The sequence below is a fragment of the Aquarana catesbeiana genome, linkage group LG02 (genome assembly GCF_042186555.1).
Source record: "Aquarana catesbeiana isolate 2022-GZ linkage group LG02, ASM4218655v1, whole genome shotgun sequence".
NCBI lineage: Eukaryota > Metazoa > Chordata > Amphibia > Anura > Ranidae > Aquarana > Aquarana catesbeiana.
The window spans coordinates 110,795,667-110,823,179 of NC_133325.1; the positions used below are offsets into that span (position 1 = coordinate 110,795,667).

Sequence of the window (27,513 nt, forward strand, 5' to 3'; positions counted from 1 at the left end):
GATATAAAATAAGCTAAATTGCTTTTGTTTAAATACACAAGCTAACAATCTGCTTGATTTATATCCCAATTTATAATAACTGCTACAAACTAAACACAATTTATGTTTGGTTTTTAGGATTTGTACAGAAAACAAAGCTCCTGAAGTAAACCCACACAAACATACATGGTATTTAAACCAGGCCACTACAAGTCCTACATGAGAAGTACAGCCAAAGCTCATTTGGCTGTACTTCTGTGGGTCACAGGATTGCACAGTTAGCTCTGCACTCCTGTGACCCATTTTCAGCAGACAGCGGGCTGAAGCCTGCTGTCGGCTGACATCACAGAGCCGATCCAGTCTCAATATAGCGATAATATAGTCGTGATCCACTCACATGTCTGGACCGGCACCCGGTTCAGCCTGCCAGCGAGACACTTAGATTCTTAATTCTTAAAAAAAAAAAAGGCAGATACTTCTCTTTTAAAATTACCGTAGTTACTAATCCAAAGTAATTTGTGGCCAATAGGCAGAAATGAAGTGTGAAAGTTAGTCATATTTTAGGAAACACTTTACATGCAGATAAATTAAACTCAAACCATTAATATCATTCCAAGGATAAAAAAAATAAACATTTTGAAACATATTAACTAATTAGTCTTCTTGGGTTTCTGCCATTTGATCATAGATGAAATCTGGCCAAATTCCAAAAAACATGGATACACTCCCACAGTACATGAAAATAAATGTGAACATGCCAGGAAATTGGAAGTATTGGATAAATTGCTAAGGATAACACAGATTATTTTATTCTCCAGTAGCTTTTAAAAAAAAACAATACAAACAAATCAAGTTGTACTTACACAGAGAGGTAGGGTATTGATAAATGAAGTGGCACATCCCACTGCTTTGGGGGAAGTAGGATTTTTTGTGCAAAACTCTGGAACAGATGTAAGTTCCTGCCCATCAACTTTCTGCCATATGTATAAGGCAATCTATGGAAGAAGAAGACACACAATATTTGAACTGAAACATCTCTATTGTAAAATGCTACTTTGTGAGCCGGTTAATTCAATTTTTCATGTGAAAAGTACAAATGCATGTGAAAGGTACATACCAGTCAAAAAAGATTTCAACTCAAGGGACACAACCTACCTGCTAAGAGACTAAAACTTATTTTACCCTAGCATGTCTCTTCTGCACCTGGGTGCCTCACAATCTATATGATGGTAGTTGGCACTATCCTTAAGGCCCAACTCTGGGAAATGTAAAAATGATCTCTTGGTGGAGCTGTGCCCACGCTGCAAGGGTTAATTGCTCATTTAGGTATAGAGGACTTGTTTAAGTAGAGTTACTTACCCGATCCTTTGTACTGCTTGACCTTTCCTCGCAGTGTTTTCTCCCCTATGCTCAAACAGCCCAAGGTCATGACATCAAGACCAATGTGTCCATAGCCCTGCATTAGATGAAACCAAGGGACAGTTCACGGCCTGATTGTGTGGGAAAGCAATCTGCCAGGATCAGGTACATTTGATTCCTTCTCCTCTCCCCAAGACAAAACGAGCAGCTAAACCTTGCAGTGCAGGCACAGCCCCACTGTCAGGAATAATTTATAAAGGATAAGTTCTTACAAAAAAAAAAAATAATAAATGCACATTTTTTTGCAGGTGTAAAAAAAAACTGCATTTATTTTTTTTTCCCTAAGGAGCCTGCAGAGCATTGCACCCGGGATCAGCAGATCTCAGGCTCCTGCAAACTCTCAACATAGTTGTCTTCATCTTCCTCATGTGGGCAGGCAGGTACCTGAGAGCATGAAGATCAATGGACTGCGAGATGCTGAGAACTTCAAGTCGTCAACCGCAATGGTAATGGTACTTGTAGGCATTAAGTCACAGGAAACTGTGAATTAATGACACTGTGTGGGCGGAGCCCCGCATGGCTACTCTGTTTTCAAATTTTGACAGTGCAGGGAAAGGATCCCCGCCTGCTGTCACAAGGAGGGGGAATTGGGGGGGGCTTGAGATGCTGGCACATAATTGTAAGATGTTCCAAAGGTGAAAAGGTGAACTTATCCTTTAAATTTCCTGTGCTTTGGCTTTAAGGTGGAACTGAAAAGATGAATTGCTATGTTATAGGGGAAAATCTTGAAGTAGTATTTATGTCTAAGCAATACCTTGACAAATGTACCTTTTGCCTTAAGTCTTCGTAGTATGTGAGTGTGTCTAGGTACTCATAATAGTATATCTGCAGTGTTAATCCTAGGCACTGCTGACTGCTATTGCTAGACTGTATGGGGTATTTGTATGATTAAAGGTTTGTATGGATGACACATAGGTGTATATACAGATTGAACACATATAATACTTGCTTCGGACAGGAGCAAGCAAAGTCATGTGCCTTCTAAATAACCCTGAATCTAAGCTTGTAAAAAAAACGGCAGTAACTTCCCTGGTTCGGGGACTGCCCTCTCTGCGCCTACTGCAGCCTTACACAATAATAAATTCTCATTTGCACCTGTAGGCTCACGTTAAGGTGCGCATAACGAATCCACACTGGTGCGTTTAACGTATGCGTGTCGCTGTGAGCTGCAATGTGTTGTTAAAATCCATAGCAGTGCTTGCTTTTTTCCCTTTTTTAACTACTATTTGATTTTATGTGTGACAGCACATTGTTCTATATTACACAGTGTCGGAAGGCTCTGAGGTGCACAAAAATACACGTCTTAATTCTCTTTTTCTTCACATGACATGAACATGAACCAAAGCAGTGCTATGCATTGGAAATGTGAGAATACAGTTGTACAGCATTGTATGACTCAATCTTGAGAACGCAAAACTGGATGCACTGAATTAGAACATTTAACTTCAGCACTGTTGTATTGTTTTATGGATGGGGTTAGCAGTTAATTGATTTACTTTACTTTGCCTGGAACACAACTTTAAAGTCTAAAGTCTAGACTCATGCAACTGTATCTTTCAGTATGAGAAAAATCAGTTATGAGTGATATAGCGCTTACAGTAGGCATTCTGCAGCCTCTCCTTGATGACACCATCTATGCAATCCAGTAATGAGAATCAGAAATGGGTGGGGGTATGCCTCCTGACAGGCTCCTATCGGACAAGGAGAATGTAGGTTTACTAGGCACTGTCAAAATCAAGAATATGTTAAAAGTATGTACTGTTTTACTGATGTGCTTGGTCACATTAAACTGCGCTTATAAATCCTGTTAGACAGCCAACCTTTTGATTTTAAGTTTAGGACCACTTTAAGATGAAGGCGTCAAATTCTTAGGACTATTTTGGAATACAGAATGGAAATGTACTCAAACAGTATCAAATTATATAAATGCTAGGTCTTTTTAGAGAATAAAATGTAGGACGGTAAGCTGACAGCAGTCATTTCTTGTTAAGAAGACCAGGATAAAGCACCATAATTATACTCAGCCCCATGCCATAAGTTCTTGCTAAAGTAGCTCATTAATCAAGACACAAACCATTGTTACATTAAAAGAGAAGTACAGGTCAAAATGTCCACAAGAACCAAGATAAATACAGAGAAAAATATTGTAGCCACTGAAGATGGTACATTTAGAATATAAACTAAAGACGCCTAAATCCAGAAATTAAGATAAACCACGTGCAGCTATCTTATGGCATTTTATTGATGTGTCTGTTTACATAGCTGTGTTAACTTAAAAATATAAATGACAGAAATGGCAAAGATAATTAATTAGAAACCACAATACTAAAGAAAGGCATTCTAAATATTTTCATTTCGAGCTTTTGGGCCTCATGAATTAAAAACAGGCTACGGATGTCATCCTTTCAGAACAAATTTGAAAATGAAAATGCACCACTAATTTTGTAGTTAACATGGCAGAGCTAGCAGAAAAGCCTACAGAGACAGTTAGATGTGACAGGCTGAGCTGTCATTCACTACTTCACCATGACACCAAACGTTTACATTTTATACAAGCACAGTAAGGTAAGGATGATTTAAAAGGGATTTGTCAGCGCTCAAAGAGATCCCATCACCAACTTAAAAAATTGCAGGAACAGATCCCCCCCTCTTTCTTCAAAACATACAGACAGATATGTTCCAACTTCCTTTGGGGGAAACATAGACATAGAATTGGTCATGACCAACTTACTCGCCCGAAGAATCTGGGAGGCACAGGCCTTCCGAACATCCTCCACTATCACACAGCCACACATCTTGCCAGGATAGTGGACTGGAATGTCCATACCCAACAGAAAGACTGGGTCTCTTTAGAAGCTTCCTTCACAAAATTAACTCTGAGCTCGCTCCCTTGGATTTCCCCAAACCAACTCCCACCAGAAATTCACTCACACCCGACGATTGGCCCCACCATACAATGCTTCCACCAAACATGTAAGAAGACCTCCATTTCCTCCACCCCCAGTCCATTGTCCCCGATAAAGTTAAACCCAGATTTCCCACCAGGAATGCATCACCAATATCTCTCAGACAACTGGCCATGGGAACAAATCAGAGCCCACCAATTTTACCACAACGGCAAATTACTCACAGTAGGTCAAATTGCCGCCCGTTTAGAAAAGGCACCTATCTCTCCATGGTCATACATACTAATAGCCGACTACCTCAAAATCCTAGACAAAAATGGTCAATGCTCCAGACCGCTCACACCTTTTGAATCCCTATGTATCAAGACAACACCCCAATCTCATCTTATCAATTACATACATAACCTAATCTTCGCTGATCTCAAAGCTAACGAAAGTCAGTCTTGCAGAAAATGGGAAGCTGACTTATCCATCCAACTAACGGAAGAAAGATGGGAACAAATATTTATAACCATACACAAGGGTTCAACCAATGTCACCACCCAGGAAAATGGGTTCAAAATTCAGGCCAGATGGTACCATACCCCAGTACTGTTACATAAATTCAAAGCGGTTATCCCTGAAACATGCTGAAGGTGCCATCAAGAAAAGGGTACCCTTCTACACATATGGTGGTCCTGCACCCCACTGCGAGCCTTTTGGTCAGAGGTCCAGCGCATAATCACGAAAGTTACCACTTACGAACTTGAGTTCACCCCTGCCCAATTTCTTCTACACCTCTCATCTCTACCACATGCCACCTATCATAAGTCACTAATGACGCATATGATTAACGCAGCTAAGCAATGTATACCCGTACATTGGAATTCAACTCATATACCCACTATCAATGAATGGTTTGTTAGAATAAACAGAGTAGCAGAAATGGAACAGCTTATACACATCTCACGTGACACGCCTACAAAATTCAGTCACAAGTGGGCATGTTGGATACACTATCAAACTTCACCTGAATACAAGGACACGCTAGCTCCACCCACATGAAGCAGGGGTAACCTTGATGACATATCTGTCTTTAACCCAAACTCCCCATCATCATTTCTTCCGTCCTTCAATGGGAAACTACCCCCCCAAGTTACCCTAAACAAACTCCCTCAAAACCCAGTTGCCAAATACCACTTACCAGGGGAAGTCAGAGACCCCCCTCCCTCTCCCCCCTCCTTACCTAACCCTTCCCCCCCCCATGCCCCCCCAGCCTTTCACTTCCCGCTCCCTCACGCTCCCCCCTCCATTTTCTATACCCTCTATTTAGACACCCAGGCAAGCATACAGTCCTCCCACTTCAAATACTTATTAGATACCCAACCAATGAAACAAACTTCAGACAATCACGAAGATACTTTGAACGATCATTAACCAGACCCACACAGACACAGTGACAAGTATGTTACACCTACGACAGAGGTCATACTTTATTCTCACTTTACAAGAGCACAATATTGATACTTTCACTGTAAGAAGCATACAATTTCCATAGAACACCAGTTATGGGACAATTAATGCCCAATTAAAGATATAAGTTGGGCTAATACACCTTTTTACAATCGACCTAGCATGGAAGTGATTTTCAATGATAGCTGGGACATTCTGTATTTGTATAGCTTTGTATATCTTTGTATATTTTACAACTTTTTCATTTTCATTGTTCAATGCTTGATGATCAATGATTCCTGTTAAGACTTCATAATCACCAATACAATAAAATACTTTTGAAAAAAAAAAAATTGCAGGAAAATCAAGTATTTTAAATGATTACTTGCAGTGTTTTCCTTTCTATAAATGTATTTGATTCACTTGCAATGTGTCTCTAAACTTGCTAGAAAATGAGATCACTCCAGGTGAGGCAATTCTGTAGCACATCGCCCTCCCTTCCCTTGCAGGTCATAGCCCTCTCCTCTTCTGAGAGTGTCTGATTACTGTCTGTGTTGACCCAGCATCCGCCCCTAAACCTCCCTTTATAATAATTTATGTGACGGGGGATACTATGGACTGGGGAGTCACATAAATGACAGCTTAGTCAGCTAGGGCAGTTGACATTGCATCCAAAATAGTGGCACCCTGCAGCAGTTTCAAGGCGTTTGGATGGCTACATAAGGGAAGATTTACAGGTGATCTCATGAGAGATTTCTGTTGAAATGAACGGTCTGGTGACAAAAGACAAGAATAGGATAGAGCATGAAAGGATTAGAACCTCATTTATTAATTTAATGTCCTCGTAATATTGTCAACAAGAGAAAAAGTGATGCAAAATCTTCACAATAAATACATAGCCATATAAAAGGTTGACAAAATTTCTAACTTTTCTACATTGAACAACCAGCAGATGAAGCCTTACTTTGTAAAACAGCTCATTCTGTTCACAATAAAAATAAAAGGTAAAATGTTTGTGCATACTAAGGGGCCCAGCCCAACCCCTGAAAAACAACCCCACACCATAACCGCCCTCTGCCAAATTATTTGGACCAGTGTACAAAGGAAGAATGACATGGATGAGTGAGTTTGGAGTGGAGGAACTTGACTGGCCTGCACAGAGTCCTGACCTCAGTCAGATACAACACCTTTGGGATGAATTAGAGAGGAAAAAAGCGAGCCAGGCTTTCTTGCCCACATCAGTGCCTGAACTCACAAATGCGCTTCTGGAAGAATGGTAAAATATTCCTATAGACACACTCCTAAACCTTGTGAACAGCCTTCCCAGAAGAGTTGAAGCTGTTATAGCTGCGAAGGGTGGGCCAACTCAGTATTGAACCCTTCGGACTAAGACTGGTATTCCATTCAAATTCATTTGCGTGTAAAGGCAGGCATCCCAATACTTTTGATAATATAATGTATCTATTTTGTTGGTTGTCTAGAGTTCCATTTTTATATAACATTTTCTAAATATTCTAAAATCTTCATATCCCGAGCAGGAATTACAAGTTTTCTGAATATAACCTTTGTAGATGTTTTTGAAAACAACTAATATTTCTCTTCATCACTTTTCACACATCATTAATTTCTCCATGAACACAATCAATTGTTGGAGTGCTCAGCCGCACCCCATCCCCGATCAGTGTAAATAGCCAATAAAAATGGCTCCATACCACGTGACCAGCTATGTCCAATCACAGCCGGTCACAAGCACTGTCCTCGTGCACGCTGCTCATGCGCCCCCCCAGGGGCACACAAAGTGGTGATCAGGAACGAGGCGTGATACTCTGACACAGCCCATCTCCGATTGGGATAAAGAGCCAAAGAAATTGTCTCTTTACCACATGACCAGCTGTGTCCAATCACAGCCGATCACAGAATGTAAACAAACCACGGTAACTAGCTGTTATCGGGTTCTCCTCCTCGCACACCGATTGTGTGCGAGGAGGAGAGTGCTTGTCACCAGCCCATCAGAGTACACGAGTATCTGTCCCCAGACCAGAGTACCTGAGTACCTATCTTCAGACCATCAGAGTACCCGAGTACCTGTCTCCAGTCTAGAGTACACGAGTACCTATCAGCAGCCCACCAGAGTACCCAAGTACCTGTCTCCATCCCATCGGAGTACCTGGGTACCTGTCTCCAGCTCATCAGAGTAACCTAGTACCTGTCTCTAGCCCAGCAGAGTATCCGAGTACCTATCTGCAGCCCATCAGATTACCCAAGGACCTGTCTCCAGTCCATTAGAATACCAGAGTACCTATCTGCAGCCCATTAGAGAAATAACTTGTTATGACAATTTTGTGTTAAAAAAGTAATTTCTTAATTTTCCCAAGAATTGTGGGAAAAAAACTTCAAAAAACTCGCCATGCTTCTTACTAAATACCTTGGACTGTCTACTTTCCAAAAAGGGATAATTTGGGGGGTATCTGTACTGTCCTGACATTTCAGGGCCTCAAAGGTGCATCAGGTGTGATCAATAATGATTTGCACCATAGCTTGCAGACTCTATAACTTTCACACAGACTAAATAATATCCACTAATTTTGGTTATTTTTACCAAAGATATGTAGCAGTATATATTTTGGCCCAAATTTATGAATAAAAATTACTTATTTGCAAAATGTTATAATAGAAAAAAAAAAAAAAAGTTTTTTTCCAAAATTTTCGCTCTTTTTCCACTTATATCACAAAAAATAAAAAACCCAGTGTTGATTAAATACCACCAAAAGAAAGCTCTATTTGTGTGAAAAAAAATTATAAAAATTTTGTTTGGGTACAGTGTTGCATGACTGCGTAATTGGCATTCAAAGTGCGAGACTACTGAAAGCTGAAAATTAGTCTGGGCAGGAAAGGGGTATAAGTGCCCTGTATTGAAGTGGTTAAGGAACTCTTCAGATAACGTACAATAGGGGTGGGCAAAGTGAGGCATTCATTTGCTTCCAATGATCTTAAAGGACAGGCATAGAAACAAAATAATTTTTGCCATTCACTTTGGAGGATCAGCTAATTTGCACATTAGCCACTTAAGGACCAGCTTCGTTTTGCTTAAAACAGGTTTTTTTTGCTAGAAAATTACTTAGAACCCCCAAACATTATATATGGTTTTTCTTCTAACACCCTAGAGAATAAAATGGCGGTTGTTGCAATACTTTTTTTTGCACCATATTTGCGCAGCGGTCTTAAAATCGCACTTTTTTTGGAAAAAATTCACTTTTTTGAATAAAAAATATGACAACAGTAAAGTAAGCCCAATTTTTTTTTATATTGTGAAATATAATGTTACGCCAAGTAAATTGATACCCAACATGTCACGCTTGAAAATTGCACCCGCTCGTGGAATGGCGTCAAACTTTTACCCTCAAAAATCTCCATAGGCGACGTTTAAAAAATTCTACAGGTTGCATATTTTGCGGTACAGAGGAGGTCTAGGGCTAGAATTAGTGCTCTCGCTCTACCGGTCGCTGCGATACCTCACATGTGTGGTTTGACCACCATTTTCATATGCGGGCGCTACTCGCGTATGCGTTCGCTTCTGCGCGCGAGCTCGTCGGGACGGGGGGGTTTTAAAATTTTTTTTTTTATTTTATTTATTTTTACACTGTTTAAAAAAAAATGGTGTCACTTTTATTCCTTTTACAAGGAATGTAAACATCCCTTGTAATAGAAAAAAGCATGACAGGACCTCTTAAATATGAGATCTGGGGTCAAAAAGACCTCAGATCTCATATTTACACTAAAATGCATTAAAAAAAAAAAAAGTCATTTAAAAAATGACATTTGAAAAAATGTGCCTTTAAGAGGCGTGGACGGAAGTGACGTTTTGACGTCGCTTCCGCCCAGCAGTGTCATGGAGACGAGTGGGGCCATCTTAGCCTCACTCGTCTCCAGACACAGGACGGAGACAGATGCAATCGTCTCCGCCGCTACCGACGGCTCCGGTAAGTGGCGGAGGGCACCGGATCGCGGCGAGAGGGGCCCTCTCCCGCCATCGATAAAAGTGATCTCACGGCGAATCTGCCGCAGGGACCACTTTTATCTGAAAGCCGGCCGCCGCACGAAAACGGGGATACCAGGGTTATGGCAGCTAGCTGCTGTCATAACAACGATATCCCCGTTCAAAGTTTGGACGTACATCGTCGTGCGGCGGTCGGTAAGTGGTTAACATCCCAGAGTCTGGGATAAAATTGCTATATTTAAAAAGAACTCAGCCTAATAATACAACAGACATTTCCCCAATAACACTGTGGGAAGCTCATAAGCCTGTCTTGCGTGGTACAATACAAAGACAAATGGCACTATTTAAACGGGAACGCAAAAATCTAGCAAAAAAACTAGAGCTCAATTTTAATGCAGCCTACATATCATTTCAAGATAATCCATCTCAGAGTACAAAATCTCATCTGGAAAAATCTAGATTGGAATACGATCTATTTCTCACTGAGTCAGTTGATAAATCCCTCAAACGCTCCAAACACAATTTCTACATGAATACAAACAAACCAGGTACATATTTGGCTCGGGCATTAAATTCAACTAACAAATCTTTCAAACCAATACGTTTGAAATTATCAAAAAATGTTTACACTTGTAATCCAGTTAAAATAGTCCATAAATTTCACTCACATCTCGCAACTTTATACAAGACAAACAATGAATTTAATCCTACAGAAGCTGAATCCTTCTTCTCAAAAATAACCTTACCTGAGTTATCTCAGAATCAAAAAAGCAGTTTGGATGAGCCTATAACTATAGATGAAGTTGCTAACGCCATAAAAGACCTAAAACTTAACAAAAGACCAGGCCCAGACGGCTACTCGGCTTTATACTATAAAACATTCTCAGAAATACTCTCTCCCATTCTCACTGAAACTTTTAACAAACTTCTAGATGGACATTCTTTTCGGCAAGAAACACTAATGGCAATTGTTTGTATGATCCCAAAACCCCTTTCTGATGATACTTCCTGTGTGAATTATTGGCCTATCTCTCTGTTAAACCTCGATATTAAATTATTAGCAAAAATAATAGCAAAACGCCTCAATAGCATTATAGGAAAATTAATACATAGAGATCAAGTAGGCTTCATGCCAAATAGACAGGCAGGCGATAATATACGCAGGGCAGTGTTATCGGCACATATTGCTAAAAAACGGAAAATCCCTTTATGTTTTCTATCTCTCGATATTAAGAGGGCATTTGACACAGTATCCTGGCAATATATGCAATATTCATTACAAAAATGGGGTTTTGGACCCCACTTTTTAACATGGATCAAAGCATTATATAATAAACCCAAAGCCTATATAAAATATGCTGGATACAAATCTGAAGCCTTTAATATCGAAAGAGGTACCCGACAGGGTTGCCCATTATCTCCCTTATTATTTGCCCTTATACTCGAACCCATGGCCCAATACATCAGAACAAACCAAACTATAACTGGCATTGAAGTAGGAGGTATTACACACAAATTATGTATATTTGCAGACGATATATTACTTTTTCTATCATCACCACAGGTCTCTGGTCCTAACTTAATACCAGCTCTTGATGGATTTGCAGCCCTGTCCGGCCTTATGATTAATCCTAAGAAATGCCTAGTGCTTAATATTTCACTCACAAACATGGAATTGATCCCGGCTAGGGCTGCACTCCCATTCACATGGGCAGAAAAATCAATCCCATATCTTGGAATTCATTTAACAGCATCTCATTCTGACTTATTCTCAACCAATTATCCTCCTGTATTAAGACAGATCACAAATCTAATAAAACAATGGTCGCAACTTCCTTTATCCTGGATAGGGAAGATTAATGCAATCAAAATGACTATTCTACCCAAATTGCTTTATCTATTCAGAGTCCTCCCTATTCCAATTCCTTCCTATTTTTTGAGAATAGTACAAAAAAGAGCAACTTCGTTTATATGGGGATCTTCTAAACCACGTATACCTATACACACACTACATCTTACCAAAAATAAAGGAGGCCTGGGATACCCTAATTTTACTAACTACTACAGAGCAGCACATTTGGCCAGTCTGTCCAAATACCATGCAAAACAGGAAATCCCATTATGGGTATTTATAGAGGCTTCAGAAAATGACCCTCTATTAATATCAAATTTATTATGGCTTGATCCTAAAGACCGCTTTAAAATTCATAATCCCATAACTAAACACTTCTTATCTCTCTGGGATAAACTAAAAACCAAATATCAGTTACAATCTCCACACAATCCTCTCCTTTCTTTTATCAGAAATCCGGCCTTTTATCCGGCATGGATCTACCCAAATTCTTTTAAAGCTTGGACAACATCAGGCATTCAGACACTAAATGACTTCATAGCATCTAAATCATTCCTTTCATTCCCATCGCTTAGAGAAAAATATGATCTACCAAACTCTGAGATATTTAGATATCTCCAAATCAAAAATTTCTATACACCATTCCTAAAGGGGGATACACCATTATCCCAACTATCCATTTTTGAATCAATCTGTATAAAAGATCCATTTGCTAAAGGTACAATTTCATCACTTTATAATCAATTATATGGAGTAGCAAATCTTAATAGACCCTCTTACGTTCAGAGGTGGGAGGAGGACCTGGGACGAACTTTAGAAGACACGGACTGGTCTAATATATGGCTCACATCTAAGTCATCTTCACCCAACATCTTGGCACTGGAGACAAATTATAAAGTCCTAACTCGCTGGTACCTTGTACCCGCTAGAGTGGCAAAATATTCACCTAATACCTCAGCTCTTTGTTTTCGAGGATGCCCAGAAATAGGCACATATTTACACATATGGTGGATGTGCCCAGTAATCCAAACCTTCTGGAAGGAAGTCTTCGTGATTGCATCTAAAATATTTAAAAAAATAATACAACCAGATCCATATTTAACTTTACTTAATCTAAAACCGGAATGGTTAACACTCTCTCAATTCAAACTTATGATCCAACTAATAACGGCTGCAAAACAAACAGTGGCCAAGGCATGGAAATCTCCTACATTGGTACTAGCAGAAACAATTCACAGAATGAATAATACAATGTCCCATGCTAAGATGGTAGCCATCGATCAAAATCAAATTCCAAAATTTGAAAAACTTTGGCATCCTTGGATAAAACAACAGTTCCAGTCAAATTTCAATGACTCTGTCCTGTTGCCATGGTAACAGATTAAATGACTTACAGAGACACCCATTCTAAGGCTTCAAAGAGAACTAAAAAGAATAATAAACTGACGAGCGGGACAACCTTGTGGACCATACCTCTACCTTTCAACCCTTTTTCTTCTTTCTCTTTCCTTTTCTCCACCTTACGATTAAAGCTCATTATCAGAATTTATTTGACCTATATACACTCTACTTGTAAACAATATGTATAGTAGGTATAAATCATTTAAATACCTACAAAAGTAACTAAGGAAATGATATATATCTTTAATTTAGGTTTACGTGAACCCAATGTTTAATATTTGAAATCTCATGATATTTACCTATATAAACCCTACTGTAAAACAATGAGCTTACTTTATAGATCCTTGTAAACTTACTTTATGTATCTTTATGTATCTTTATAACATTGTATACTCAATAAACTTCTTTTGACAAGGAAAAGAACTCAGCCAATATATATACAGTGCCTTGAAAAAGTATTCATACCCTTGGAAATTTTCCACATGTTATCATGTTACAACCAAAAACATAAATGTATTTTATTGGGATTTTATATGATAGACCAACACAAAGTGGCACATAATTGTGAAGTGTAAGGAAAATTATAAATGGTTTTCCAAATTTTTTACAAATAAATATCTGAAAAGTGTGGCATGCATTTGTATTCAGCCCCCTTTACTCTGATACCCTTAACTAAAATCTAACTAAAATTTAGTGTAATCCATTGCCTTCAGAAGTCACCTATTAAGCAAATAGAGTCCACCTGCGTGTAATTTAATCTTAGTATAAATAAAGCTGTTTTGTGAAGCCCTCTGAGGTTTGTTAGAGAACCTTAGTGAACAAACAGCATCATGAAGGCCAAGGAACACACCAGACAGGTCAGGGAAAAGTTGTGGAGAAGTTTAATGCTGGGTTAGGTTATAAAAAAAATCCCAAGCTTTGATCATCTCATGGAGCACAGTTCAATCCATCATACAAAAATGGAAAGAGTATAACACAACTGCAAACCTACCAAGACATGGCCTTCCACCTAAACTGACAGGCCGGGCAAGGAGAGCATTAATCAGAGAAGCAACCAAGAGGCCCATGGTAACTCTGGAGGAACTGCAGAAATCCACATCTCAGGTGGGAGAATCTGTCCACAGGACAACTATTAGTCATGCACTCAACAAATCTGGCCTTTATAGAATAGTGGCAAGAAGAAAGCCTTATGCAGCGTACACGCAGTCGGACTTTGTCTACAAAAGTCCGACGGACGCCGACGGACCAAAGCTGGCTGACAATCCGATCGTGTGTGGGCTTCCCCGGACTTTCAGCGGACTTTTTCAGCCGCAAATCTGACGGACTTTAGATTTGAAACATGCTTCAAATCTTTACGTCGTAACTACGCCGGACCCAGAAATCCGCTCGTCTGTATGCTAGTCCGACGGACAAAAACCCACGCTAGGGCTGCTATTGGCTACTGGCTATCAACTTCCTTATTTTAGTCCGGTGTACGTCATCACGTACGAATCCGTCGGACTTTTGTGTGATCGTATGTAGGCAAGTCCGTTCGTTAGAAAGTCTGCCGCAAGTCCACGAAAAGTCCGCCAAAAGTCAGTCGAAAGTCTGTCGGACTTTTGTAGCCGAAAAGTCCGACCGTGTGTACGCGGCATTAGATGGAATAAAGCAATAAGAAGTCGCATTTGCAGTTTGTGAGAAGCCATGTGGGGGAGACACCACACAAACATGGGGAAGAAGGTGCTCTGGTCAGGTGAGACCAAAATTGAACTTTTTGGCCTAAAAGCAAAACACTATGTGTGGCAAAAAACTAACACTGCTCATCACCCTGAACACCCTGGGGATGCTTTTCTTCAGTAGGGACAGGGAAGCTGGTCAGAGTTGATGGGAAGATGGATGGAGCCAAATACAGGGCAATCTTAGAAGAAAACCTGTTAAGCCGCGTACACACGAGCGGAATGTCTGACAGAAAAAGTCAGACGGAAGCTTTTTATCATCTATTCCGATCGTGTGTTTGCCTCATCAGACTTTTTTTTTTTTAAAACTCTGACGGACCTAGAAATAGAACATGTTCTAAATATTTCCGACTGAACCAATTCCTATTGGGAAATCCGATCGTCTGTATGCTGTTCTGACGGACCAAAAACGACGCTTGCTCTGAAGCAAGTACGAGACGGAAGCTATTGGCTACTGGCTAATGAACTTTCTTTTACTAGTCTCGTTGTACGTCACCGTGTTCTGGACAGTTGAACTTTGGTCGGACTTTGGTTTGACCGTGTGTAGGCAAGACCGCTTAAATGGAATTCCTTCGGAGTTCTGTTGGAGAAACCTTCGGAGTTTATTCCGACGGCAAAACCGGTCGTGTGTATGCAGCATTAGAGTCTGCAAAAGACTTGAGACTGGGGTGGAGGTTCACCTTCCAGTGCAGGAAAACGACCCTAAATATACAGCCAGATCTACAATGGAATGGTTTAGATCAAAGCATATTCATCTGTTAGAATGGCCCAGTTATAGTCCAAACCTAAATCCAATTGAGAATCTGTGGCAAGACTTGAAAATTTCTGTTCACAGATGCTCTTCATTCAATCTGACAGAGCCTGAGCTATTTTGTAAAGAAGAATGGCCAAAACTTGTACTCTAGATGTGAAAATCTGGTAGAGACATAACCAAAAAGACTTGCAGCTGTAATTACAGTGAAAGGTGGTTCTACAAAGTATTGACTCAGGGGGCTGAATACAAATGCACGCCACACTTTTCACAAATTTATTTGTAAACAAATTTGAAAACCTTTTATCATTTTCCTTCCACTTCACTATGTGCCACTTTGTGTTGGTCTATCTCATAAAAGCCCAATAAAATACATTTATGCTTTTGGTTGTAACATGACAAAATGTGGAAAATTCAAGGGGTATGAATACTTTTTCAAGGCACTGTATATATTGAACTAGGAACTTCTTTATTAGATAATCTGCATTCTTTTGTTCTAAAACATATTTAGATTGGATAATCCTAACAGGGCACTATGCCATGGCTGGGTTAATCAGGGCTCAAAATACATGCCATATTTATGAACAAGATTCATGTATTTCTCAAAATGAAATAGTGCTTGGAGTTTTGCTGTATCAGTGTCAGCTGTTGGCAAGTGTAGGAAAGGCAAACATCAAAAGGGATCATGAGATTAATATTAAAGAAGATCTGCAAACAGTAAACTTAGAGCTGGTAATGAGGACCTGCAGCCACCATGCCAGTCCTAGGTTTCCAAAGATATGTGAAAGCGTCTTTGGAAACCTAATTCAACAGATCAGTACTCTTATGCCTACAGTATGTACACAATGGAGATTAGGCAAATTCATTAAATTTTGATATTATTTCATGGATAAACATGTTTTAACTTACAAAATGATCTGAAGAATGGGGCAAGCAGATGTATCAGTTAGCAGATTAGAGGCTTAACAGTCAACGTTTCCTAAGGGAGGTATGATACTCTTTCAAGTCTTTATGGAACATTAATTTCTATAATTATCATAACATTTAACATTAATTTAAATATATAATAAAGTGACTGACTAGCCACTATATAAAAATATCAATATTTCAACATTTGGTAGCTGCTGGAGATTTAAATAATCAAATTCTTTTTTAGCCCTTAGAGAATGCAGTGGTGAGATCTCCGGTCTTGAGTTTTCAAGTCTACAAGCCCACAATAGGCTACTTAAAGGTTGTTTTTATTATTATTTTATACTAGATAAATGCAGCACTAGGAGTAAAAACACCCTGTTACAGGCTGAATCACCAAGTCCAAGGTTTGGCAGGAACAGAACCAGGAACTATGTTGTGGTGTTCATGTTGCTGGAGACTCCAAAGGCATAACAAGCCAGTGGGTGACAGAGTCCACTAGACTGCATCTACAGCTAAAATATCACATTTAAACAAAAACACTACCTCTATTTAAAGTGATTGATTGTTTTCTCTTTTTAATTCCCCTGCCTGCTCCACACATAGGGCTACCCCCCCCCCCCCCCCTTTTCATGCAGGTATGTACTTACCTTTCATCCCACTCCTGAATGGTATAAAAACAGAATTAAATAAAACAACAACAAGACATTTGTCTTGGACTGGCAGAATAAATATTTTTAAAATGGTAGTTGTACCAAAGATTATGTACAAGATGCAAATGTTACCGATCCCTCTCCCACAGGTATATATATATATTTTTTTTTTCAAATATATATTTTATTAGTTTTTAAGGAAAGGGCAAAGCCCAGAAAATACCACAATGGTACAAAACAAACAGGGGGGGGGGGGTCGCAGCCTCCCGACAATACATCTTAATAATATATAATACATTTCGTAAGACTTGTTGAACAAGTTCTGTTAGCATGCTACTGTTCCTGGAACATATATGTTTCTTTGTTTCACCATCTTAGAACTTAAATCCTATGGTTACATGTAAAGATCATCGAACTAGAATTCCAGCTGAAAATCAAGTCTTTCTTGTGAGGACCAGTCTACTTCAATCAGGAAGCAGCAACCAGAGAGTGAAATGGAGAGGTAGAAAAGCAAGTAATAGAAAAGAAAAGAAAACAGATGGGGGGAAGGTTGGGGGAGGGAAAGATGGGAAGGGAAGAATGGGAATAAAGGGGGGGGGGGGGTCAGCGGAGACCTTCATTTAAGTAAGTCATTCTATGTCAGGTGGGCCGTGAGTTAATTATTTGGATTCCCAAAAAGGGCTTTTCCTTCCTCTGAATATTTAAACATATTCCAGAGTGTCCAAGTTTTTTTATAAACTGCTTGTCTATCTTGGGCCGTCATTATGAGATCTTCCATTTTGTTTATGTCCTCTACTTTCCGTAGCTACATCCCAGTGGTTGGTGGGGACTGCTACTTCCAGAGCATGGGAATGCAGGATTTGGCCGCATTGGTTAGGTGACGTAAAATAGATTTTTTATAAGTTTTGAGCGGTATAGTGGATATATGGAGTAGAAAAAATGCCGGGTCGTTCGGGATCTGAAAATCAGTGAATTTTTGGGAAATGGAGCGAACTGTAGTCCAGAAATTCGCCAGTTTAGGACAGGACCAGAACATGTATAGTATCGTTTCCTCCTCCTCCTGACATCGCCAGCAGTATTACCTAAACGGCTAGGTGTTAAATACCACCTAGTCAGGATCTTGTAGTTCGCCTCTTGTATTTTAGTGCATATTGAGGATTTAAGGGAGAGAGCGATCATGTTCTGCCTCTGTACTGCCGTAAAAGAACGCTGGAGGTCTGTTTCCAATTTTGTGATGCATGGTAAGCTAGGCGGTTGTGAGGGTGTGTTTAATAAGGTGTACATCTTGGATAAGATCTGTGTTAGAGGTTCTGCGTCTAAGCATATTTCTTCAAACGTGGTCAAAGGTCTAGTGTAAGATTTAGGGTTTGGAATTGCCTGAAGAAAATGGTGGAGTTGTACTGCACTCCAGAATACCAGCTTGAACGGGCCTATCGGGTCCACTAGTTCTGAAATGGAGGGCCATTTATCTTGTTTCACAAATTGCGAAGCTCCAACACAATTAGAACTCCTCAATGTTTGAAACTGTCCAGATGTGATTCCCGGGGGAAATTTAGGGTTTCCCAGGATCGGAGTCAAAGGAGATTCTGTGGTCGTTAATGAGGCTTGTAGCGTTGCTTGTAGGCATTGCTTAATAGTGTTTCCTATGAGGGGATGAGATTTCACTTCTAACGGAAGGGAGTCCCAGCACCACACCGCCGTCTGTAAAGGTATCTTAGTTTGATGTTCTATCTGTGCCCATAATTTAGACTCTTTATGTCGGTGCCAATCTACTACTCTGCCTAAATGGACTGCTTGTTAATATTTCCGGATATCTGGGAGCGCAACACCTCCATAGTGTTTTGGTAAAGATAGCTGAGATCTTGGGATGAGTGTTTTTTTGTGTGCCCAAACAAAGCGCGTAAAAAGAGTTTGCACTTGTTTAAAGTATGTGGTAAGTATCTTAATTGGCAGGGCTTGGAAGAGGTACAAGAATTTTGGTAATATACTCATTTTGATTAAGTTACACCGCCCAAACCAGGAATGAAGTCCTGTATTCCAGTCATCTATTAATGTTCTAGTCTGGGCTAGTAAGGGAGGAAAATTGCTGACATACAATAGGGCCAGATCAGATGGTATTTTCGTACCTAAGTAAGTCAAAGCAGAACTGGTCCATCTGAATCTAAAGCTCGATTGCAGATTTGGAAGACTGTTGGCTGGTATGGAAATTCCCATCGCTTCCGATTTTGAGAAATTAATTTTTAGGTTTAACAGATTCCCATATAGTTCAAATTCTCTGAGGAGATTGGGTAGGGACACCACCGGGTTGGTTAGGGAGAAAAGCAAATCGTCTGCGTAGGCTGAAATCTTATGTTGCATGGGACCAAGTGATATTCCTTGTATATCAGGATTTAATCTTATTTTGGAGAGAAAGGGTTCTAGAGAAAGGGCAAAGAGGAGAGGGGATAGAGAGCATCCCTGTCTCGTCCCATTTGTTATTGGGAAGGGGTATGACAGGACTCCATTCGCCTTCACCTGTGCTGTGGGAGTGGAATATATACCGGCTATTCGGCTAAGCATCACCCCCCCCCCCCAGGCCTATGTGTCTGAGTACCGCAAACATAAATTGGCAGCTTACTCGGTCGAACGCCTTTTCAGCGTCGGTATTAAGGAAGACACAGGGAATTTTCCTGGACCTAGTGATATGCAGTAAATTTAGAACCTTTGTAGTACTATCTCTAGCCTCCCTAGAAGGAATGAATCCGACTTGGTCTAGGTGGATAAGTTGTTGGAGGTGCTGCGCTAGCCGACCCACCAAGATTTTAGTAAATAACTTAAGATCAAGATTTAACAGCGATATGGGTCTGTAGCTACCACATGCTGTCGGGTCCTTCCCCTCTTTGTGAATCACCGAAATATGAGCCCCCAAAGTTTCTCTAGCAAAGGCTTTACCTGCTCCTATCATGTTGAATAATGTAACCATGCGAGGTCCTAATATAGGAAAAAGTGTTTTATATTATTGAAGTGTATAGCCATCAGGGCCTGGGGCTTTACCCGGTTTCATCTTCCCTATGGCTCTTTGGATTTCTGTCAGGGTTATGGGTGAATCTAGTTCATCTCTGAGGGAGAGATGTCATTTGGGAGGACATGATGTAGTTCTCTATCTTGGTAGTGGAGGGAGCACCCTGTGGCAAGTTGTATAGATTAGAATAGAACAGTCTAAATTCATCAGTGATTTGAGCAGGTAAGGTTACCTTTTTTCCTCTAAAGGTGGAGATGTGTGGGATGTAGGTCGCTGATTTGTGGTTTCTAACCATTTTGGCTAAAAGTTTCCCGCATTTGTCCCCTGATTCATATGTCTTTTTACGACATAACTGTAGGGCTGCTTTTGCTCTATAGTGCAAAAGGCCTGTGATTTTTCATCTAATAGTTGTCAGAGCTATCTCAGAAGACCTTGTAGGGGCGTGTTTGTGGCTGGCTTCCGAGGTGACAAGCTCAGTTAAAAGTTGGGATAGCTGTTTATTCCTCTCTTTTTTGATACGGGCCCCATGGGATATGAGGGTCCCCCTAAGGACAGCTTTGTGAGCTTCCCACAGTATTCCCGGGTCACAGTCTGGTTGGTCATTTTCTTGAAAGTATAAATTAATTGCTCTAGTCATGTCAGTCCATACTTCAGGGTTTTGTAGAAGGCTTTCATTTAGACGCCAAAAGCGATGTTTCGGAGAGGAAGTCTCCGACAAGCGGTAATTCAAAAATACGGGTGCATGGTCTGACCATGTCCTATTTCCGATTGAGGTCTGCTCCACAGCATGTAGTTTTGTATGGGGGATCAAAAAGTAATCAATTCTGGTGTATAACTGGTGCACATTTGAGTAAAATGTAAAGTCGCGTTCCCCCGAATGTTGTTCCCCCGAATGCGCCAGACATCTATTAGCTGAGATAAGTGTAGCGTTTTAGCTATTCGTTTGAGTTGGTTCAGTGGGATCGACGTTCTACCCGTCGATGTGTCCACTGAGGGAATTAATGGCGTATTGAAGTCTCCCCCTATGATCAGTTGTCCTTCCTTAAAATCATTTAGCTTCTCTAGAGTCTCTCTTAGGAACGTGGCCTGTTGTTCATTAGGGGCATACATGGTCGCTAGTGTTACCTTTACCGTACCTATTAGGCCTTAGAGGAATACGTATCTACATGTCGGGTCTATTTTAGAGTTCTGAAGTTGCCAGGGGACCTTACTTGAAATTAAAATGGAAACTCCTTCGGATTTAGACTCCGGATTCATGGAGTGATAGGTTACTGGAAAGTGTCTGTTTTGTAAGTACGGTAATCTATTGGTCTTAAAGTGCGTCTCTTGGATAAAGGCTATATCTGTATTATTCCGTTTGAAATCATCTATCAACATATGTCTCTTCTCTGGTATATTAAGTCCTTTTGCATTTAAAGACATCACTTTAATTTTGCTGACCGCCATGTTATACAGGGACGGGGGTGGGGGGGGAGTAGGATCAGGTATAGGGAAAAGAAGAAGGGGTAAAACGTGGGAATAGAGAAGGAAGTTGAGGTAGGAAGAAAAGACAGATATTTAGCAGAACAAAGAGAAGATACAGGCAAGGCCTAGTGTCCTGCCCGTTACCAACACCTCGTAACTTCGGGGAATATATTCTGCATATGAACCCCGGAAGGTACAAATCCGTCCTCCAGGGGGATATGCTGACCTAATCGGGGGGGGTAGGACAAGGCTCGAAAAGGCGAGTCTCCCGTCCGCTCCCCCACCCCAGCATATCTGGAGATATAACCATAAAAACTTTTTACTATGCATCTTTTCAGACATATCAATAGATCAACTCAGTATAACTAGGTGGGCAAACACTAAGTCCCTAATATCGACGACTTAGCCAGTGAATTGGGTAACTTTACTGCGGCAACAAAACGTGACAAGCAAACCGACCCAATTCTATATATAACATCAAAACATAACCCGTGACCCAGAACTAGGCTTTCTATGTCACTAAAACTTATCTTTGCATTAGGGTATATCCTGCATCTTGGAGCTTCCTTGAGTCGCAGAGCGTTGTGTCATGTCTGCAGGGTGGGCACTCCATAACTCCACTAATCAGAGTCGGCATGTCCACCCATGGAGCCATCGAGAACAGGCTCTGCAGGCCATAATTCACGCCAGTTCTCTAAGGGTAAGTGCCCATCAGCGTCTCTTTCATGTAAAGTTTCTGCCTCAGCTTCCGTCCATATAAGCAGACCACCTATGTGAGCTTGCAGGGCAATAACAGGAGTATCTGTAAGGTTTTGGGACGGCTCCCGTTAGACAAAATGCAGATGTCAGGGCCTACCATCTCGGCAGTTCCGTAGGCCATGGCAGCTTTCTCATGTTATTGTGTCTTCTGCATAGTATAGTGGCCTGTCTTGAGTAGAAAGAATCTAGGACAACAAATAAGTTGTGTAAGTATAGCAACGGTAGGGGTAAAGATGAAAGTACTGCCTGTCGGCAATGACGGTTTAAGCGGCCTCTCACTCAGCAGGACTCAGATGATTCTTTGAGCGCCATATGGCCGAGATAGGCTAAGGACAACTGCTGTATGAAGGTAACAATCCAACTCAAACAACAGGGAACAGAACAACCAGAGCACTACTGTTCTGAGAGTAAATGTGTGGTCGATAAAGATATGTTTCACGACTCACGTGCGTCTTCTCGAGAAGTTGCCCTGAGTCAGCGGCGGTTCTGTTGAATGCTTCCCATTCCTGACATGGGCTGGCGTCCTGGCGTGCGCGGGAGAGGGCCAAGCCAATTGGGAACATCTATAGGGTCTGTGTCCAGGAAGGTGAATAAGGCTGGTAAATCATCTGGTTTGCGCAAAATGAAAATTCTTCGGTCTTTCCTAAATGTGGCAGATAGGGGGTACCCCCAGTGCTATGTAGCTCCTTTACACCTAGCCAGATCCATCAGTGGCTTCAGGATCGCGCGTCTCTGCAGGGTAGCACGAGATAGATCCAGGAAAATCTTGATCATGACACCGTCCAGTTCTGGATCTTCCGCTTCCCAGGCTCTGCGTAGGATCTGCTCTTTATGCACATAATGGTGTACCCTACAAATGACGTCTCTTGGTCTCAGGGGTCGGTTGGTTTAGGACCTAGTGCCCGATGTATCCTGTCAATTACGATACGGTCAGGCAGATCAATACCGGGAAGGCTGCGGAAGATGGCGATCGATGTGTCTGCCAGGTCTTCGGGTCCTGTGGCCTCTGGGAGTCCCCGGAGGCGCAGATTGTTCCTGTGACTCCGGTCCTCCATCTCTTCCAAGCGCAACTGCTGTTCTTGTAGTGCTTCTGCTTGTGCGTCCTGGCTCTCCTCCACTGCCGACATTAGGCGTTCCAGCGCCGCCAGGGAGCTGTCCCCCGACTCTATTCTATTAGTCAGCGCGCTGACATCCGCCCTCACTCGATGAGGACATATATTCTGCACACCGGAAATGAGATATTGGGTTTACATTAATAAACATACGGAATAAATTAACACAAAATTAGGACATTAGCGCCTGAGGGGTTAAATATAGAATTCAACTTAAACTGCTTTATAAGTGATTATTAATTTATTCAGTATGTCTATTAATGTAAACCCAATATCTCATTTCCGGTGTGCAGAATATATGTCCTCATCGGTATTATTTTACTAATATTGTTTTTTATTCAATTTTATATACACACATTTTTAAATACATTTTAATTGATTTTTTGATTGATTGATTTTTTAATTCACTTTTTATCCATTTTAGGCTTTATGTGAGCTTAAATATTAATTGTTATGAGCTTGTTTACAATCACATACATCTGGATGCCAGCACATTATTAAACACCCATAGAAAAAATGCATCTATATATTGCATCGGAATATCTAAATTGACCATGGGGCATGATCGCATGCTGAGCGTTCGTCGGCTGGATGTGCGACTTATTCATTAGAGTGAATGTTCACTCACGGGTTAACATCTCTTCTTTGTAATCTTTTTTTTTTCTTTTTGTTTAAACATGAAGAAACTTTATTCATAATGATTCGATGTGACCATCTCTTATATGATGGCCGCCGACTCAACAATACTTGGTCTACAACAAAATGGCGATTTTAGCACTTCCTGTCCCAACCATATAAATAAACAAAGGAATCAACCAATCCGGTTCCCTAAGGAAGTCATGTGATATGACGTAACGCGTAGGACGTAACCGGAAATACACAGCGTGGACCGGAAGTGACGTATCCGGTATCGTTATCACATTGTTTCTCTGCTGATGTTTGGCGCAACAGTGTTTATTTTAATGTAAGCGGATATTTTAAATAAAAATCTTTGGCATTACGATATCACCCTATTGGAGACCTCTATTATTATCTTTTATGTGGAGTCCACCAACTATAGGGATGGATCTCTCCCCATAAACGGAACGGATCGCTGCCATCATCCCGGCCACAAGGATTACATCTTCAAAGGATTTATATAGGCATATACACTGTACCATTAAGGTGAGAGTTCTGTGAGCACATAGCGGTGGTGTAGCATCACGAAAGTCACCAGGTCTTCTATCAACTTATGTTCACTGCAATTGTTCACATTGTATTTATTATATTAGCACTTTAGTCACGGTTTAATACACATATGGACTATCACGAATTCACTTATTAATTGTGGAATATATATTTATTATTTTGAGGACTACAATTGCAACACCCATTTTTATTTACTATTTATTTGTGCATTTATTTTTTATATTTCATTTATTGTAATGGTATATTTAGAGGCATTGCGCTGGATCACTTACACAATTGGTTTTTATTGTGCATTATTTGAAGTTTCTGTAGTGAGTAGTGTTCACTATTTTGACCTTGCAGCAATACCCACATTATTCATTACACGATATAAGATAGTAGCGCAGAAGTCTATTTAAGGAACACAATATCACATTGACAACATTGGCCATATGGGACATGATGCACAAAAGGGAAAAATGGGAGTTTAATTCCCCTTTGATACCACTAAGAGACACAAACAATTTCCTAACCAGGGAAAGGGAGATTGTTTGGCAATTGGATAAAAAAAAGACAATGTACAACTAAAGGATATAATGGAGAAAGGTAAAAGGTTGTACATTACAGGAGTTAAAACAGAAAAAAGACTTATTGACAATAGATCAATGGCGGTACTCTCAGCTGAAACATTTCATGGCTACCCTGCCCCAACCAATTAGATCCGAAGTGAACCTCCAGCCGTTAGAGAGGCTATGTATAGCCACAGGAACAAGGAAGGGGATCTCAAAGATTTATAAAATACTGATGGGACCAAAAGGACTGGAAATACCGCCATTCATAGGAAAATGGAGAGAAGAACTGGGAATGCGAGGGAATGATTTCGACGTAGGGAAGATACTGAAGTTGGCACATACCACGGCAATAGACAGTATTACTATAGAAATGAATTATAAGTGCCTGGCACGTTGGTATACACCTGATAAGGCACATAAAAGCCAAAAGGAGATCTCACAATTTTTCTGGTGGGGGTGTAAGGCACTTGGAACCATGGCCCACATATGGGGGACATGCCCTAAAATTAAAAAATACTGGAGAGAGGTGCTGCAGATAATAAAGGAAATAACCAGCATAGAAATAACAGAGGACCATTGGGAGTGCTTGTTTCATGTTGTCAGCATGCCAATTAAACAATACACGAGAACTTTGGTCCCTGTTAAACTCAGCCAAAAGTTTGATCCCCCGACAGTGGCAAGAGCTAGAAACTCCCACAATAAGGAGTTGGTGCAGTAAAATAAGTGAAATCTATAATTTGGAATATTTACAGTTCAACCGCGAGGACGGAATGGAAGGTTTCGTAGAGAAGTTGAGAGTCTGGTCCGAGTTTAAGCAAACAATTAGATTTGCTGAAATGATGGGTGAATAGTGGGCAAAAGGTTTGGAGATTTGGGAGAGGCAGGGTAGGCGGAGGTCAGCAAAGAATAGGTCCAAGAGAGGGGTGGGTAGGGAGGTGGGAGGGGTGGGTAGGGAGGTGGGAGAGGTGGGGGGAGGGGGGGGAATTATTTTTGTATTTCGTAAATCTTGCATTTGTGTATTAATGTGTATGGTTTTAAGTGACAATGTTGGTGAGAATTGCATCTCGGTTTTTGTATAGTTTGAGTTGAAGAAAACTAATTAAAAAAATGGATATAAAAAAAATTACCAATATTCATATAAAAAATAATCTGGGTAGCAGTGGGCAAAACATAATTTCATTTAATGTTAGCTGTAAACAACAAACACATTCAGGAAAGATAAAAACATTTAACTTTAAGAGAGCAAAGTTTCAGAGGATAAGGGCTGCTCTCCAAGACTTGGACTGGGAGGGAATATTGACACCGATGAACATAAAACAGAAATGGTAATTCTTAAAAAAAAATGTATGCAGATTCACTGCAAAGTATATACCCACGGATATTGGGAAATGAGGAAGTGCCTGGAGCTGCTCCAAACATACTCTATAGCACTAAAACCTTGAGGACTATCTCGGTACCCAAGGATTGAACTAGTTAAAAAGAAAAATTTAACAATTTATTGAAAAATAGACATAGTTAAAAACAGTTGGTACAAAGGTACATACACTGTGCACATGATACCGTGCACGGTAATGAAAACAAGTAATGGACACGTAGGTCCTAATACAGGAAAAACTTGGACGGAGTCCTCTACGGAGTCCTCTACATGTTTTGTGGTATCCACCACTTCTTCAGGAGGGGTCAGTCAAAAACATCTACAAGAGCGAATAAAGTTTCTTAATTGAACAGTTATACAAATTTCAAAATTTAGTAAATTTGAGTGTAACAGACACATAGGTAACAATACATAGTAGATTAATCTTGAAGAACCTATGGAATTATTAGTGTATATACCCATGGACAATAAGTTTAAAAGGCTAAAAATAAAACCTATGTGGCTCACGGCCAAAGAAAAAAAAAAGCTATAAATAATAAGAAAAGAGCTTTTAAAAAATATAAAAATGAAGGAACACTATCATCGTTTAAATGTTACAAAGAATATAACAGAATCAGTAAAAAGGAAATTAAGGATGCAAAAATTCAGAACGAATGACAGATTGCAAAAGATAGTAGGACAAGCCCCAAAAAATTCTTCAAATATATTAATAGTAAAAAGGTCAGGTGTGAGCATGTACGCCCTTTACAAAATAATCTAGAGTGGGTGACTGGGGACAAAGAGAAAGCAAATTTATTAAATACCGTACATACTCGTGAATAAGCCAAGTTTTTCAGCACATTTTTTATGCTGAAAAAGCCCCCCTCGGCTTATACTCGAGTGAGGGTCCCACTTACCTGTTCTCCGGTGCAGTGCGGGTGTTCTTAGGTCTCTCTCGCTCATCTGCGGTCACCTGCAGCCTCTGTGGGTGGTCCGATGACTGCTGATATCACCACTCTTTTTTTCTCCTGCACGCCAGCAGCCTCTGTGTTGCCCGTGCTGTACTGGGCA

The 27,513-nt window shown here is 40.4% G+C and overlaps 1 protein-coding gene across 2 annotated transcripts in view; it reads right to left on the minus strand.

Annotated features, from left to right (window-relative positions):
- B3GLCT (beta 3-glucosyltransferase) overlaps positions 1-27,513 on the minus strand; it is a 1,077,075-nt gene that overhangs the window by 216,882 nt on the left and 832,680 nt on the right. For both annotated transcript variants that reach the window (XM_073613355.1, XM_073613354.1), the window contains exon 9: positions 843-974. In XM_073613355.1, the coding sequence (XP_073469456.1) occupies positions 843-974 (132 nt within the window). The remainder of the gene's footprint in view (positions 1-842; positions 975-27,513) is intronic.